The 18086-nt window shown below is 36.1% G+C and overlaps 1 protein-coding gene across 2 annotated transcripts; it reads right to left on the bottom strand.

Moving 5' to 3' along the window:
• Positions 1-1246: 1246 nt before the first annotated feature.
• LOC132054494 (delta-1-pyrroline-5-carboxylate synthase) lies at positions 1247-14012 on the bottom strand. Of its 2 annotated transcripts, XM_059446494.1 has the most exons (20): positions 13819-14011; positions 13292-13363; positions 12927-13030; positions 11840-11942; positions 11553-11714; positions 10742-11019; positions 8482-8632; positions 8238-8402; positions 8072-8149; positions 7624-7713; positions 7275-7361; positions 7073-7159; positions 6859-6955; positions 6644-6747; positions 6463-6538; positions 4332-4482; positions 4120-4188; positions 2585-2651; positions 2404-2474; positions 1247-1552 (listed from the first exon to the last, which is right to left on the bottom strand). In XM_059446494.1, the coding sequence occupies exons 1-20, from the start codon at positions 13876-13878 to the stop codon at positions 1471-1473; spliced, it is 2154 nt and encodes a 717-aa protein (XP_059302477.1). In that variant the 5' UTR covers positions 13879-14011; the 3' UTR covers positions 1247-1470. The 2 variants fall into 2 exon arrangements, with proteins under 2 accessions (XP_059302477.1, XP_059302483.1); XM_059446500.1 differs by lacking the exon at positions 11553-11714 and having other exon boundaries at positions 13819-14012.
• Between the last annotated feature and the right edge of the window lie 4074 nt (positions 14013-18086).

Here is an 18086-nt window from a genome sequence, read left to right as displayed (position 1 = left end):
ATTTGTAAGATTTTAGTTTAATTTTTTCTTAACTGAAAAGTGAAGTTACCAAACCAAAGTTTTCAATACGCTACCGTATTGTATCATGAACACACCTAGGTGTGAGTCTGGTGGAACAGTCAATAAAACTAAGTAACCTTTTCCTTATTTCGCTCCGCATCCCTGATACATGTGTGGTGCAGCTCTTTTGTGTTTTGTTTTTTCCCCTGGTTTTGCTTCAATTATGTACATAGTTTCTCTCTTCTTTTCCATAGATCAAACTACTTTGGAACTTTTCTGATAAATCAATTCTTTTCTTAAAAGTACTGAGCTCCTTGTACCCTATATCAAACCATGTCAACAAGTACCAAATGATATTGCTGGCTTGTAAAAAGTCTCAAAACATACTTTGAAGCATAAACGCTCAAAAAAGAGAGTTGGGATGTTGCACTAAACTTGCAAGTTGCAGTGCACATATTCACTGACATTGAATCCCTTATGCAATATGTATAGTCCGCATTAGGGGTGTCCATGATTGATCTAGACCACAACGAAATCAATTATGTCAGTTTATTATATTTACAAACCAACATATTGTGCTGAAATTCATGAACAAATGCCGGAATTCATGCAAAAACATGCTAGAGTTCACAAAAAATTGCTAAAATTCAAAGGGAAAAATGCTAGAGTTCACCAAAAAAATACTGAAATTAATGTTGGAGTTCATGAAAAAGTGCATTCAAGAAAAAAAAGGTGGAGTTGATGGAAAAACCTGAAATTGACGAAAAAAATACTACAGTTCAAACTTCTAACCAGCGAAACTCCAAGATATGAGCTTGAAAAAAGCAGCAAAGCTGAAAAAGGTGATCTCCACCTTTCTAATTTTTGGGGTACTTTTGTCCAAATTTTATTTTTGTGTTAAGAAATAACTATTTTTCAAGGACTTTTGAAAATGCTGCTATTTTCTAATTATAAACTCTAAAAATGGCTATTCATGAACTTCATCCTAGAAAACTTCACCCACAAGTAACAAATATAATGAAACTCAAATATGAACCAGATAGTGAACCTAATAGTCAATTATTGAGGACACAACAGTGGAAACCAAGCCTTAAATCTCAACAAAGACAACGCTAGATGATTTCTTCAAGACTTGGTTGGCAGAGAATGGTCGAGATGCACACAAGCTGCTTTTAATGAAACTCAAATATTTTATTTGGAATACACATTTCAAATTTATTATGATTGGAAACTTTTACTAGACAAATTAGGCAGAAAGTTAATGCAAGTTATAACCTATGCAACAGAGAACTTTGTTATACAGAATAATATTACAGAGTTTTTGACCTGTAGTATTGCAAATGATCATAAGTCAATATCCATGGCTGGAACATACAGAAAAACTTTGGGTAAGCATCAAACTCACATCCAATAATAGGACACAATAAAGATCTTCCTAAATACACAACTGGACAATCAGTGCTTTCAGTCTCATGCCTGCTGAGTAAGGTCTTTGTGAGTGTAGACAATTGTTTTATCACCATCAACAATTTGTCCATTTCCCCTTGCGAGCCTATAGAAAATTACAGCATTGGGTAAATAACTCATGTTCAAAATGCAGAATAACATTCACTATGTTACGCCCAAGAAAAATAAGTAAACGAGTTTAACATTTTAAGGAAGACAAACTCCTTTATAAGAAATAAAGAAAGAAACGGCTGAAAAAGCATCAAAGTAGGTACTGGAGTCCACAACTTAGTATATATTTTAAACAGCTACTAAATTATTCCTCTTACACATACCAGATACCCAGTAACAAAAATGGTCCTTAATATATAGGGGTTGGACTATTTTGGTCCTTTGATGTATATCCCTTCAAAAAAAAAAAAAAAAAAAAAAAAAAAAAAAAAAAACCGTTTACGAATACAGAAAGTAGACACGTTTGGTCCTAAACACTAAAACTAACGGTAGAGATAACAAATGCAGTTAAATTTAACAGAGAGGCCTAGTGAAAAGCCGTGGAAAATTTTCGTTAAGTACTACTTCCACGCTTATGTTCTAAGTTGTGCATAGGAGTGTTTGACAAGTTGAGAAGGTGTAGAATACAGTCAGACCTCTCTATAACAATATCCTTATATAACAACACCTCACTATAATAGCTAAGTTTTACTCAGAACCGACTTTTTATGTTATGTTTTACCTCACGATAACTGAAGCAAAGGAAACAACAGGTAATAATAAAATTGAAGCATGAGATAGTAGGAGAGTACTAATAATACTATTGATAGCTTTGTTGTTTCAGAAGACTCAGTTTTGTTGTTTCAGAAGGAAATCCTTAAGGGTTGTAGCTTTCCAGATAGGACTTAAAGCCAGAAAGATGTAGAAAAGGGATTGAAATCAAAAGAGAGTTGATAGCACGCATACCATTTAGTTGTTAGCAATCCTTCAACTCCAACTGGGCCACGAGCATGAATACGACCAGTACTAATGCCCACCTATTCACCCAAAAGCAAGCAAGATACATAGACATATGAAACTACGATACCAAAAAAAAAAAAAAAAAAAAAAAAAAAAGATAACTTGGAATCACTGATAGATTATATACCTCCGCACCGAGTCCGAAGCGGAACCCATCACTAAATCTTGTGCTTGCATTATGAAATACAGCAGCACTGAAAAGTGAAGATCAAGTGCCTTTAAGTGGATATGATATTGGTATTTCCCCCATTAAATGATTAACAATAATGAGCGAAACTTGTTATTGGAAACTAATAAAATGCCAGAGGTCTTAGTATATCAGATTGAAGAAACTACTCATGGGTTGTGGTAAAAAATGAAGTAGAAAACATAAGAATGATAAGATAAGGCCAAATACATAGGCCCCTTAAACTTGTCTTCATTTTCCATTTTGGCACCTCAACAAGAGTCAATACCTATTGGACCCTCCAACTGTATCTTATATGTGCCTATTAAACATAACTTAATGACACGGCTGTAAGTGTGAGTATCACTTGTATTAAGCGTCCCCCAGACAAAAAAACACTAATTACTCTGTTTCTTTTTCTTCTTCATCATTCTTCCATCTATGCCAAACCATAACCAATCTTACTCAAATCAAATCTTTATCTATCTTAGTTCATCTCTTCATCTATATTGAAGCTTAGTTCAACCGTACAGGTTAATGGCTAGGTCGATCAGAATCCAAGTTCTAGGCTGAAGCTTGTTTAAGCTCTGTAACTCCAATTACTTCAAGGTCGTTAAAGCCCAAAGCTCAGTAACCCAGATCTCAATCAAACCTAGGACAAAGGTTTTCTATCTAGTTTTTGTGTAGCTTGTGGCTAGGATTATGCTTAATCAGATTTTTTTTGTCCAAGTGTTTCCTTTCCAGTTTTAAGGAATTCTGCAAGTTGATGCGCATTCTATTTCTGTAGCAGTTACGTTTGTGGTACCTCAAATATAATGTATGACCAGTTTTTGTTCAAAGGCCTGTTCAAATTATCAGTTTGTTTGCAAACAAAGCGGCTAATTCATCCTCTAACTGAACAAAGCAAATATTCATCTAAAGCGACCACTTTGCAAAAAGAAGGATAGAAAGAATTTGAGAACCAAATTCACATTTCTAGATAGCTCAAACTTGAAATCCAATAAAATACATATAGTAGTTAACTCAAGAAGTATTAAGACAAAATACATAGCTTGCAGAAAATTATTCTTCTAGACGAATTGTTAAAGCGATGATCCCTTTATGATAATCTTGATCAAGAACAACCACAATCCCAGGTTTATTCAGAAAATTAAGTTTTAATGGAGTGAAACCCACTAAAAATCGGCTGAAAATTTCAGTTCGACATTAGTGAAATGGTTTCTTTTGAAACCTTTTAAGTGAATTATGTTGATGTGGGAATATTGGTAATGTGGCAAAATCTCATTGGATTTAATTTACACTTTAGGCGCTATAAACCGCACGGGCTTAAGGTTTTGAGAAAATTGATTGAATCGTGCTAAATAGGCACATATAAGATGCGATGGAGGGTCCAATAGGTATTGACCCTTGTTGAGGTGCCAAAATGGAAAATGAAGGCAAGTTTAAGGGCCTGCCTATGTATTTAGCCATAAGATAAAGTAGTAGAGTAAATATACCTGTCAACCTGACGTAAAAAAACTTCAGCAACTTCCTGATCTTCGGTAATGATGCTCTCAGAGTGGGCACTGGCAATAAGTTAGGTATAAAAAAATAAGGATTGCAAAAGTTTGCATGGAAATGGAGCTCCGATATGAAGTAATTTTAAAAAAAAAAAAAATTCATAATGCAGCTTTGTAAAAAAAAAAAAAGTTAGACAAACATAACATGCCTTCCATGCTGATGTATATGATCCATCGCAGCATATACATCTTCAACAACTTCCACAGTGCAAGCAAGTGAACTATATTCCTGATGAAATATACGTGCCTCTGGAATCTTGAGCAGGGAGCTCGCTTTGGGTCCACCATATAAAGAAACCCCTGCCACAGAGGCAAACATCAGTCAACACATCTTGAATCTAATTAAATTGTTCTTTCAAGGCCAAACAAGTTGAGGATAGGCAGCATCACTTTTCTTACAAAAAGTAAAGGTTATGGATAGTCAGCATTTACCATATTTTAAAACTATTAGGATAGAATGGTTAGTAAACTTCCATCTCAAAAAAAAAAAAAAGTATGCTTAACTGTGCGAAAAATTACGGCTTACAATAGTGCCTTGTATGCAGCTAGTATTTGCTACATCGATTAGCTATCCACAAAACATTTTGAGCATGTTCATGAGTAATCAAAATATTATTAACCACTTTTAATCTCAATTTAGATGAAAGTGTGCAAGACTCCAGCAAGCCATAAGGATAATTAGAAGCAATAAACAGAAACGCTAGTAACATTAGTAACTTTCATACTACAAGGTGGACAGTGTAAGGGTATCCTAAGTACAAGCTTGAATGTAAATACAAAGAGGGGGTCATACTATGAAGAGAATTACAAAGATGGAGAACATGTCAAGACATATAAGTGATGAAGCGTGAGGTGACCATGGAGCATCAGAAAATATAAGCTAATTATATAAGGTAAGGAGTAACTCATGGATTTTGACAACTGAGAAGGACCACATAATATTTAATTTACTTGTTGTGTATCATAAAATCAAGTTTGAAACAACAAAGGAGATCTAGAAGATTTGAAGAATGCCGAAACATGTAATATCCAAAGAACAAAACATATAAGATATCTTTTTTAAACATAATGTATATTGTGTATCATGTTCATTATAGATGAGACTTAATAATTGGAGTGTTTTTGTGGGTGACGCAACTCAAAGCTAAACTAACATTAAGAAAATAACCATTACAAAGCAGATTTTGCTATCAGAATTACCCTCAAATTCTTCTTCTTTTTTTTTTTTTTTGAGTCAAAGGTAACCATTTGTATTAACCATAACTTAACACCTAAAAAATGTTAAGTTAAAACTTTACAGAATCATACTTACAGCAAAAGTCAGTGCCCCTATTCAAAAGCTAAAACTTATACATTGCCAATTAAATCTACCAATTCTCCTATATCCCCCCACAAATTCTGTTTACACCAAAAAAAGAACAAACTAAGACAATCCATCCTGATTTTCTGAATGGAACTGCTAGTATCCTCAAAATGTCTTGAATTCCTTTCTTTCCAGACTACCCACCATATACAAGCAGGGATGACCTGCCACCAATCTTCATCACTATTTCTTTTCCCCACACTTTTCCAACTGCTTAGAAGTCCCAATGTAGAACTAGGCATTACCCATTCAACACCCAAAATACAACAGAACATGTGCCACAGATTTGTAGTTGTCTTGCAATGCAAAAAAAGATGCTCATTGTTTTCACCTTCCTGCTCACATAATAGACATCTTGAACAAATCTGGAAACCTCTTCTTTGTAGCCTCTCATGTGTTAAACAGGCTTTCCTAATCACCAGCCAGACAAAACAAGAAACCTTCATAGGAATTTTAATTCTCCAAATCTCCTTCCATGGCCAGTTCACATTAATTTGACTTCTTTGGTTCAGATGCCAGTAGACAGATTTAACTGAGAAGAGGCCCTTGCTATTCAATTTCCATCTAAGACTGTCTGATCTCTCAGTTATACCACTAAAAGTTTCCAGCAGCTGTATCATTGTAGCAACACTCTCAATTTCCCAATCATTAAGTGCTCTCCTAAAATTCAGATTCCACCCTTGCTGGTTCCACATGTCATTAATTGTAGCATTACCTTGAAGACATATTGAGTACAGAACAGGATAAGTGACCTTTAAACTATTCTGGCCAATCCAATGATCTTCCCAGAAAACAGTCTTTCTTCCATCACCAACAGAGATCTCCACCCTCAAATTCTTTTTGCCCTACTTCCAAGTCAAGACCCCACAACATTCGTATAGAAGTTCAATGATAGGAGCTTGCAAAAGAAGCTTTACCTTTTGTTTGAAGTTCCACAATCAGGTCATTAAGACCTCCATTTTGTGCCAAATCCTTATGCACGAGAAGTGTTTCCTATCAGGGAAAGCAGTGAAACAATTTATCACCGAAAAAAAAAAAAAACAATAAACTACTGAAGTTAAACAATGGACTGCTTTATGAAAAAGTATAACAAACTACCATCGCATTACAAGCTGCAGGATAATCTGTTTTTGCATCCACAACAATGCGCTTTGCCATATCCATGTCAGCAGACTTGTCAACATAAACATGGCAAATTCCATCTGGAAGCAAACATAGTAACTTTACCATCACCGAAATAGAATCCTTGATATCAAAGCAGAGAGTGCATATAGCATGTAAAAGTAATTAACATTCAAGTAACACAAAATTACCAGCATGCCCAAGAACAGGAATTTTTGTGGATGCCTTAATTTGAGAAACAAGTTTATTGCTGCCTCTTGGGATAACAAGATCAATCACATCGTCATGCTGCAATGGAGGAAAATAAACTATAAACGAAACTCATGTCTAACGTAGGTCATGATTTCTTAAGAATCGAAACAGAGAGAGATTATAAGTTTCTCATTTAAGATATTTGGCAGGCACCTTAAGCAATTCAGGGATCTCTTCTCTAGAATTCACTAGTCCAATAAGCCTTTCACCTACCGTTGCAGGAATGGCTGAGGTAATCACCTGCCAACAAAAAAGAAAAAAGAAAAAGAGGAGAAGGTGACCAAGTTGGCATGAAACGGAGGAAACGTGAACCTCCGGTAAAGAGTGTATGAGAACATAAAGCTATGAGTTAAACCTTGTGTAAGATGGCGTTTGATCTTTTGGCCTCCTTTCCCCCTTTCAACAAGAGGCCATTCCCACTTCGGAGTGCTAGAGAAGCTATCTAGTCATGCAAAAAAAAGTGCAACGAGTTTGTGAACTGTAAAAGTATAATCCAAGGGCAATTCAAGCATGCAGAGAATTCCATAAGTTTACATATAGAGACATGTCGGTCATCATTATCCCCATTATTAGTAACAACAAAGTGTTGAAATAGCTACTAAAAAGAGAACCCTACTAATTTATATTGGGAAGGGGAGAAATTAAAGGCATGCAGCAGAACCTTCCTTCTAGTCGGAAACATCAACTTTGCCAGCACTGCGTACCTGTACAAGTGCATCGGGTCGTGACTCGAAAATAATCAATAGAACGCCTAATGGAGATGATGATTTCTCCAAGATGAATCCATCAGCAACCTGGACAAGAATATAATATTCCAGAGATCAAATCAACATCCCATTCTGAAATTAAAGGCTAATAATTGAACATTGATCAATGAAATTTGTTAGTTACAAATCGACATCTCTATTGCTCCCAATCTTCAAGCAAGTCAGCCCAGTTCATTCCATGCTCAAGAAACAAAACAACCACGAAATAGCTTTGGCTATACCGTTCAAATGTAATTTCAGTGGACATAGTCTAGTACCCACTAAATCGTCTGATAGTGCAGAAGGTTTTTTCTAAAGAGGTACTTCAAAAGATTCCTTCACAATCTGTCTGCTCCTCGTGTCAATAAAAATTACCTGTGCCACATATTTGAACTGATTTACTCACCTCTGTTCTTTTTAAAATGCGACCAAGGGGCTCATCCATGTTAGCAAGCGCACGAACTGAGTTTGCAAGATCAGCAATCTATGACAAAGGAGTAGCAATTTCAGCAAGAATACTAAAAAGGCACATGATTATTCAGACTAAGTTGCATAATTGATCAGGCTCTTACTTTTCCTGGCTTTAATGCCAGCCGAGCTATCAAAGACTTCTCATATCCGGCCTGTTGAGCAGCAACCATATCAGCTTCATTCTCAGTGAGGATTGCCTTTTCATTTGCTTCCAATGCATCAGCTATATCCTGCAATATTTTACTCCTTTCTTGGGAAGAAAGTGCCTGGAGGTGAACAAAGAATATATAGTCATGTCCATGCAGCTTACAAAAATGTTACAGCCAGATGTCTCTCTATATATACCTGAAGCCGCCTGGAACATTCCCTTGCAGCAACTGCCATCTCACGAGCACCGAACTCTCCAATTGAGGCCCATGTATCGGCATCACGATGGAAGAGGGTGCCGATACGTTCCCCTTGTAGCACTTTAATGATGTTATCGACAGCATAGCCACTTTATCCCCGCGAACGCGCACAGCCAGAAAGAGAGAGAATCAGCAGCTATTTTAGGTTAAGGGAGCAAAAAACTTTGAGAAATCAGCTTTCGCATTGATAGACCGAAGAACGAAGCTTCGCTGCAGCAATCAAGGGTGTGGCCTAGTGGTCAATGAAGTGGATTGAGAACCATGAGGTCTCAGGTTCAAATCCAAGCAGAGGCAAAAAAATTACTAGGTGGTTTCTTCCCATCTGTCCAAACCTTAGTGGATAGAGTTACCCTTACCTATGCTGGTGAGAGGTAGCAGGTACCTTGTGGAACTAGTCAAGGTGCGCTCAGACAGGCCCGGACACCACGGTCTTCAAAAAAAAGGAGCAATGCTTTGCTGCATATAATACGCTCTCCTCATGTAGTGATTTGCATTCTTTTTTCAGCCTTAATTTATTGCATTCTCTTTCAACCTATCCACTTATTATCACCATCTTGTTTTGCTAGCACCCCTTGTCTTTTTAAATAACAATGGTGTTTTGGACCAGCTTGCTCGCATCTTGACTATTTCACTGGATAGTTGCATCCTTCCACCAATACATATAAAGGGCAGGGTAACTTTGTCCACTTGGCCTCTGCTGGATTTCAGATCATGGTTTCCTATGATATTTATTCCAGCTTCAATCGACTGAACCACATCTTGGAAAAGCTCTTCATAAAATAGTTATGCACTTATGCAGTGCTTTCTAGCTAAGCTTGGTAATAGACATTTTCAACAGCAACTTCATATTTTCCAGGGTAAAGTCCAAGGATGAAATAGATTAATCTCTTTTAGCAGTTAATGCAACTGATTTCTTCTCTTTTTTTTCTTTTTTTTTTTTTTTTTTTTTTTCGCAATAGAACAGAGAACATGAAGTAGCTTCAATTGTAGTTGGACTTCTGATAAGCTGTATACAACAAATTTGCTAATTACTGAAAAGAAACCTCCAGGAATCTGTTTTTGAGGATTAGACAACAGTCTTGATTGATTAGAAGGTTGTATTCGCCTTTTTTTTCTTTTCTTTTTTTGAATAAGGTAACATTTGTATTTCATCCAAAAATATCAGCATATGGACTGCTCCTGAGGTATAACCATTCAACAACAGAATACAGTAGTCTCATAAGCGACAGATCTATTGAAGGTCCATACCCATTATTAAGTTCTCAATTAGCCTCATAACTGTTTTCTTTTTTCTTTTTTTACTGTTCAAAAAAAATTATGAACTACTTAGCCTGAAACTCACCTTTATCACCCCCAAAAAAAAAAATTACAGGCGAATAAGATCAGCCATTTGATGTACCCAATTCTTACATATATAATGGCAGCATAAAGAGCTCAAACTTCCCAATTGTTGACATACTTACGTTGCGGAAGAGTGTCCACTCTTAATTAAGCAACAACAACCAGCAGCCAAATTTTGTGGAAGCTGGTTCACATAAAAGTCTAACTTCCCCAACCCACTCAATTAGTTTGCCCCACGCAGTTCAGCCAAAGATAGAAAGGAAATTGTTTTGTTAAATGCTCATAATTCTCAAAATGCATTCTTCATTACACATGATTTCCAATGCAGAAACCAGTTTACCTTATGTTCTTTCTTGCTTCTGCTTTTTATTATTTATTATTTCTTTTCTTTTTTCTTTTTTTCTTGTGTGCCTATTTGTGCTTTCAGTAGATCAATATCATGTTTTATCACAGTACAATGACATGTTTTTCACTTTCAGCTCCAGTAAAATACCTCAGATTCTTCTGCCTCCCCTACTGTAAGCTATAAATTCAACTTTGATGCAGACTCAATGACAGCATTTTCCCTTTCATCTCCAGTCAGATACCTTACATTTTCTTGTGCATCCTCAACTGAGCTATAAATTCAACTTTGATTCGGACTCTTTTGCTGCACTGTTCCAACCACCCTAAATGCTTCTCTTGGACAGTTCCATTGTTTTATTGACAAAAGGAGGGCAGATCCCATCGACGATGAGTATCACAAATTTAATGCCCTAGTCTAGGAAGATAACACTCGGAACATTTTAAATGAACAAGAGTACAACTGATGCACATAAAAATTAAGATTTAGAATTGCGTAAATGCTAGTATAATACCTGGTTATGACAACAGGAATGCCAGCATAAGCAGCATACACAGCAGCTTTTACTTTGGCAGTCATACCCCCTCTTCCCACCCTGGACTTGTCTCCAAAAGTAATCCCTCTATCATGTTTCTCCTTAATGTATGTGTGAATTAACTTCGAATCTGGATCACGGGGAGGGCCACTATAAAGACCGTCTACATCACTCAACAGAACTAGAAGATCAGCTTTTAATTCCAAAGCTAGTAAAGCTGCCAAACTGTCGTTATCCCAAAATATTCCAGAAGAGTCCTACAAGGAGTGTTCATTATTACAATAAAACTATGAGCTGAAAGAATTAAGAAACTTAAAATATTACATCTAGAAAACTTGCTGGAACTCGAAATCATATTACAGCTTAAGACAACACCAACATTCAACAAACCAAACCTCATCAAAGCAAAGATGAAATTTGGCACCAAAGTGGCAGGAGTCAATTTTAAATAACGTGCATAGCCACATGCACTATCTCAATCAATTCCCTCCCAATCCCAGGAAACAACACTGAGAATAATTACCGAGAACTGATGAGTAGAAACCTAAATTAGATAGCATATATGTATATGTCACATCAACAAAATGAGTTCTTTATTTTGATAAGTTAATAACAAAGCATAATGAAGTTAATATTTGAAGCAGATGCATGAAGATTACTTAGGGGATTTCCAACGCATGGATTGATCTAAAAACATGTATGCAACTGGTCAGCCCTACAGCAAGAAACATTGTGATCTATCTACTAATGAGACGAACTCTCAAGAGGACAGTAAATCAGAGAGACACACCTCATAAGGAGCTCTCCGCGTACTGATAGCATCATTCTCATTAAATATAGGTATAACTTTTAGAGACAGCAACGAATTTACTGTGTCATTGAGTTGTCTCCTAAAATCTGGATCTCTAAAGTCATTATCAGTCACCATAAGCTGAGCTGATGTCACATCCAACTGTATAAAGATGGTACAAAGAATAAAAAGTCAGTAGACTATTTTCAGCAGAGGACAGTTTTGTGGTTATGATAAACAGATCATGAGTTAGACAAACAGAAAAGTTCCAAAAAATGTGGGCCAACCTGACTGAACAACGTATCATACAGAGCCATGAGGCCATTCTGACCCACAGCAGCACAAGCCTTGCCATCGAGCTCAGTTTGGGGCTTTTGAAGATCAAGAAAACTGCAAATATGATGACGTCCTAGTTAGTACTAAATTGTAAGTACTGGAATATTCAAATCCTATCGTTTGAATCTTATAATTTTGGATAAATGATAGAGTTTATTCCCTTTTTCAGTAATATATCAAATCAAAAAGTAATCTCATCCAATTAACGTGTATGTTTCATTACTTTATATTATTAAAATTATTAGTAGAACGGATACAGATATGACAAACAAAATGAGTTACTACCTACGACCCAAATTCATATGACACTCTTTCCATTTTAAGACCCCAAAATGACTGACACTATGATATCTCTACACAACTTTCACAAATATCATCAAATTATTCAAAGTTTAAACACTGATGTGATGTTTTTCAATAAAACTAACATTTCTTATTGCTTTAATATTTTCTTCTACCCTCACTAATATAATGTGTTCGATTAGTATTTTTTTTTTTTTTTTTTTTTTTTTTTTTGATGAAGGTGTTAGATTAGTATGTTAACTCCATGCATTATTCAATATCAACTGCACCATGAAGTTTAGTTCTTAGTAATAACAACAATAACAACTTACACGGTGTAATCCCACAAGTGGGGTGCGGGAGGGTAGGGTAGAGTGTACACAGACCTTACCCCTAACTTGGGAGGTAGAGAGGTTGTTTCCAATAGACCCTCGGCTCAAGGGGAAGCAATTCAAAGAAAGCCGGAAAAGGAATAACGGAAGCCATGGCAAAAATACTATAGAAAGCATCACAAAGCATTCTGAAGAAAAGGAATAGTAACTACGACAACTAATACGATAATCGAAGTACAAGAAACATCAGATAGTAACAGAAATCGAAGGACAAGAAACTACAAGAGTAAAACTACACCTACTAGTATGGTTCTTAGTAATAAGTAGAGTTATATTTAACTAGAACTTGTTGGTTAACAATTCTAATAGTAACCTATTTACAATTAAATTTATCTTTTTTGAGGGGAAGGGAGATGGTTTCTACCTGCTGTTGAGCAACTTTCTATATCTAAGCCGTTGACGCCCAACACCTACAGCACCTGAAGTCACCAAAACAACTTCATACCCTTGCGAGTTAAGCTCGTGAATCTGTATGAGTAAAACCACTAAGCTTTAGAACATGTAATATATATTGGCCATTTCTGACAAGAGGGGGTTGCTCAGATGATCAGCACCCCCTCCTACAACCCCAGGGTCGTGGGTTCGAGACACCAAAGGAGCAAAAGGGGATCAAAGGGGAGGGAAATCAAAAAAACATTTATTGATCATTTATTTCCTTATAACAAAAACATGTAATTGACTCTAGCAAACAATCTAATTAGTGTGTATCAGTAGAATTTGAAGATTGACCTGCTCACAGAGGGCTCCTAATCTTCCAAGTGCTAATCTTCCATCCGCCCGAGTCACAACTGCTGTCCCGACCTTTTAAAAATGAAATTTTGTTAAAAGCCTAAAATCACAGAAATAAAAGGAACAAACTAATTACTCCCTTTGTTTCAATTTGTTTGTCTTACTTCCTTTTTAGTCCGTTTACAAAAGAATGCTTCTTTCCTTTTTCGGCAACTGAAACTTTTCAAATGGCATGTTTACGACAAGATTAAAGAATATTTTGGTACATTCTACATATTTTTAGTTTATGAACACAAGATTGAAAAATCTTCCTTACTTTGTTAAAGTTCGCGCCAAGTCAAAATCAAACCAGACAAACAAATTGAAACGGATGGAGTAATACACAATGATTCTAACTTTTTATACATTAGTGGAATTTAAAAAGCAGACAATTCTTTCCAATCTGACAAGAATTATTCTACAAAAAGAAAAAGGAAAATCAGGGCCACATGCAGTGCTAAAGGAGAGGATAAAGTAGAGAGACCAACCTTAACAATCACACGTTTGACGTTCTTGACAAATGCCCGAGTAGAATCAACTGTCTCCATCTTTGAGCTCACAATAGTATAGAAATGTAAGCCTAGCAGCACAAATGTGTTGAGTCAACTTCCTTCAGCCCCTTTCCTAGTTGATGATTAATTGGGGATTGTGCTGGAGTGAAACTTGGGCATGCCTAGCACGTTTTCCTCCTTTATATTGTCCACAACTTGTCCTTTCCCTTACCTTATTTTGGGATAATTACACACATCTTACTTCAGATTTAGTCTCATAACTCTAATTAACTTTTTCTATAGTTTATAATATTATATTTACACCCGTTATTTCATTTTTTGTAATAATTTTTTCAACTTATTTATTATTAAATGATTATTTGTCAGTACCGGTATGTGTTTGAAGTCCTCGGCCAAATGATTAATTCACAGAGAGCCGATAAGGAATTTCATAAATGGTATCATTACCGTTAATGGTATGACTTCAATTTCAACACGTTTAAGGTAATGTTTTTTAAAGCGAAATCGTCTATTCTTATTGACTCAAAGGAGCTATGATATTTTGTTGAGCGATCAGTTTGTAGAGAAATCCAGACTGGAACTATTGATGATTAGATGTCAGCTTTAAAATAAGGAGACCACTTAAAAACTCTCATCGGATAAGAAAAGATATACCAGATAGAACGTAATCATTTCCATTTTGAATGGCTAAATCATCACCTTATTTATAGGAAGTAGCCATGAAAGACTGGGTCTGTACGGTTTTGTAGGTCAAATGATCCTCCTTTGGCCTTGAAAGTATGTTGTTGCTTTGGCGCGAATGAAACCCTTTTTCAAAATAAAAGGCAATCCTCCTCTTGAGGTTGGTAACCTAGCATGCAAAAAAAATTGACTAATTTGTCATTACTATTTTTTACCTTACCATACCTGATTCACCTTTACTATTTTAATAAAACCGAAAAAAAAAAAAAAAAAAAAAGAAAAGACAGGCACAAAACACATCATCTTTGATCTTCCTTTGCATTTTTATTTATTTAATTTTATGAACATCCTTTTTGAAAAATTATAGTAAAAAGAAACATATCCCATGGCTCCAAAGTCCTCATGCCTCCCTAGTTTTTTTTTTCTGTTCATGGTGTTGGAAGCACCTTTTGGGTCCTTGTTGTAGGCCAAGACTTCGACTCGTTTTGAAACAGTAGTTTATATTGCCTCTGATCTAGCCATTTTGTCTTGATTTACGGAGGAAAAGCCTTGTTTTCATCAAAATCTTAAGGCATTTCACAAGTTACTCTGGCAGATTCAGAAGCATCTTTTTCTGAATTTGAAGTTTGACCCTGCTTTTCTGTCACTAGCTTGCTCTTGAATTAGGAACGTGGTTGATGTGTTGCAAAACATCCGATGATTCTCCTTTGATAACATGATCTTTTCCTGCCTCTTTATATATATTATTGGCTAAATCTTCAAATTGAATTGCATTTAATGAAATTTCAGTCTCTGGTGAGGTTTACAAACGCAAATTTTCCTTTTGGAAAATTTAGGAAGTTCACAATATTTTTATTGTATTAATATTAATAGAATAAGTAAAAAGTAACAAATTAATGAACGGCGTTGATATTGCGTTTATAATATCAACTAAACAAAAGAGTATATTCGTAAGGGTAAATTAGTCATATTGTAATTTTTACATTGATGATAAATATTTTAAAAGGAATTGTTATAAAAAATCAAAATAAGGAAGGTAACTGTAGTATCGTAAACTACAGAGTAAATTAGTATTATGAAGTGAAACTTAATGTCACGCCCCAAACTATGGTGAGGCGGATTGGCACCTGGTGCCTTAACTTGACCGAGTGAACCATCTATACATGTGAACTATGCAAATACTGATAAACCTTAATCGAATGATAAAAATTCTGTATGACAAGGGAAAGATGGTACTGGTATATATAAATATCTGTAAGAGGGTTATCGGGCGTGAAACATATGACTGACATACAAGTGTATACAAATGACAACTAATGCTTGTCTATGAATCCTCTATGTGACTAAAACTATTCAACTGTCATATTGTCGGGATAGGACCTCGACCTACGTACCCATACTCTCTATATATCAATAGGAATACTAGACTCGACTCGGCTCCAGAGAAAAATGGAGCTCATCACACAGCAGCTGAATAGCCGCATATACCTAGCAAGGAAGTCTGCCAACCTATGCATCTGAACCTGCAACATGAACATAGCGCCCCGACAAAAGAGGCGTAAGTACAGAAAGAATTGTACTCGTATGTAAGGCAAATAGGATAGCATATGCAAATACTGAAGCTCATGTAAGAAAAAATTGAAACATAATCAAATGAGAACATCAGGAGGCTAAGAAACAGCCTAAAGAGCCACATGTCAAGTCTTATTGTACTTAGGTTATTTTGAACTGTTGACAATGTGAAGTGATTGACAAAGCAAAGAAAAGACAAGACATTATTAAACTAAGAGAATGAGGTGACCCGGCCACAGAGTTGTTCAGTGTATAGCGTGAATGAATCTATGAATAGAACAACTGAACAAGGCAGCAAAGGTAGAGAAGATGGCTCAGTAAAAGAAGCAGTTCAATGAAGCAATAGAACAAGTAAGAAGACATGTTCTATATCAAGGATTCATCAGATGCTGAGAAGGAATGATCACAGGTCATCAGGTATAGTGGATGAATGACCAGCAGTGAAGATATAGTATGAAGAGCATCTTCAAGTGATCAGAGAAGAGTTGACCAGTTGCAAACATACAGATATATGAAACAGGTCTGACAACATGTTCCAGCCAATATCTCAGAAGAAATTCAAAGGCAGATGCAGAATGAAATAGATTGATGGAACAGGTATATGAACATGTTCGAGCTCATACAGATGCAAATATCAAGATGGACAAACTAGGTGTATGAAATAAGTTCATGAACATGTTCCAAACAAATCCTGCAAAGAACAAGGATTTATAGAAGAATTATGGTAAAGACTTGGCGGTCAAGTATGAAAGATTCCTTGCCATATTTGTCGACATTAGTAAGCCTTCTACAAGGAAAAGAAAGCCGACTCAACAAGGCAAGAATCCCAGTACAACATAAAACCTCATTGCGTGTTATGGTCTAACAAGGAGAAGGTTTTGTTAACCTACCTATGGAGCTACAACTGTTATAATTACCCAAGTCTTACCAAGAAGAAGTTTGCGCACCCACAATGAGAGAATTCAGAATATTGAGTGAGGAAAAGACATATCCAAAATATTCAAGAATCCAGGGTTACGTCCCTAGTGCAAGAAGACGGATTGAAGGAACTATTTTACTGTATAATGTTCTCCCAGTTCACAAGTCTAGAAATCTTGAATTAGGTTGTGGTTATCGAGTTGTATCTTTATCCGCTTTCATAGAAGCATAAAAGTAGATATAAGCAATGTAACTTCAAGTAGGAGTTTACTACTTGAAGATGGATAGCTAGTCAGAGTTTGGGTAGCAAGGCTAAGGTAGGAATTAGGTTGCAGAGTTTCTAACTTAATTTGCAGTTGGCTCATAGTTGTAGTGGAGTTGAAGGTAAATCCTGTAGGTCTGTAGGTCGTAGTTTTTATCACCCTTGTGAGCCGGGTGATTTTCACGTAAAAATACTGTGTCCTTTACCTCCCTGTTTATTTTTATTCCGTAAATCGTTCGTAGAACAGGTTAGGTAACGTGTTCTGTCCATAGGCAAGAAGTTCCCCTTGATGCACCATTTGTCTTGCACTTCAACCAACCTACTGGTGGATATTCCCATAGTACTTTTGAAACCTTTAATCTGGTACTCCCCTTCTCAAGCATTTCAATCAATTCCTCCTATTTATATGGCACCTGAGTGATAGAAGGATTCCTAGTCATAACCAAACTTTGTATACTTGCATAGACCTAATATATGACTCTTCCAATTGACCTTTTCCCCCCATGCTTAATTGCATTTCTCCTTGTCCATAGTTTTGATACGCTCAAATTACACCTATTAGTGGCGTAAAGCGGACGTTGTCAAATATAGTAACCCAAACTAGGTTGGGGTCGAATCCCACAGGGAATATGGAGAGAAAAGGGTACTAATTGTATGCGATACTGGTCTTTAAAGGCTTTAATCCTATTCCGAATAGTTTGGAATACTTGTTGTGTAATATAAACGAATACTTTGACTTGAATTGTAATTAACGCGAGAGAGAGAGACTAAGGTTGTGTTCCCCGCTTTGATTAGATAGTATGCTTCAGGT

This window comes from Lycium ferocissimum, chromosome 1, assembly GCF_029784015.1.
Source record: "Lycium ferocissimum isolate CSIRO_LF1 chromosome 1, AGI_CSIRO_Lferr_CH_V1, whole genome shotgun sequence".
Lineage (NCBI taxonomy): Eukaryota > Viridiplantae > Streptophyta > Magnoliopsida > Solanales > Solanaceae > Lycium > Lycium ferocissimum.
The sequence above is the reverse complement of the archived record's forward strand: the minus strand, read 5'-3'. Positions and strand labels throughout refer to the sequence as shown.

Bases quoted from the DNA above. Each gene is read 5' to 3' on its own strand.
- LOC132054494 (XM_059446494.1), bottom strand. From the start codon at position 13,878: ATGGAGACAGTTGATTCTACTCGGGCATTTGTCAAGAACGTCAAACGT. The intron at 8,150-8,237 runs GTAAGAGCCTGA...CCTTTGTCATAG, and splicing joins TGGCATTAAAGCCAGGAAAA to ATTGCTGATCTTGCAAACTC. The intron at 1,553-2,403 runs GTATGCGTGCTA...AATTTTCTATAG, and splicing joins GGATTGCTAACAACTAAATG to GCTCGCAAGGGGAAATGGAC.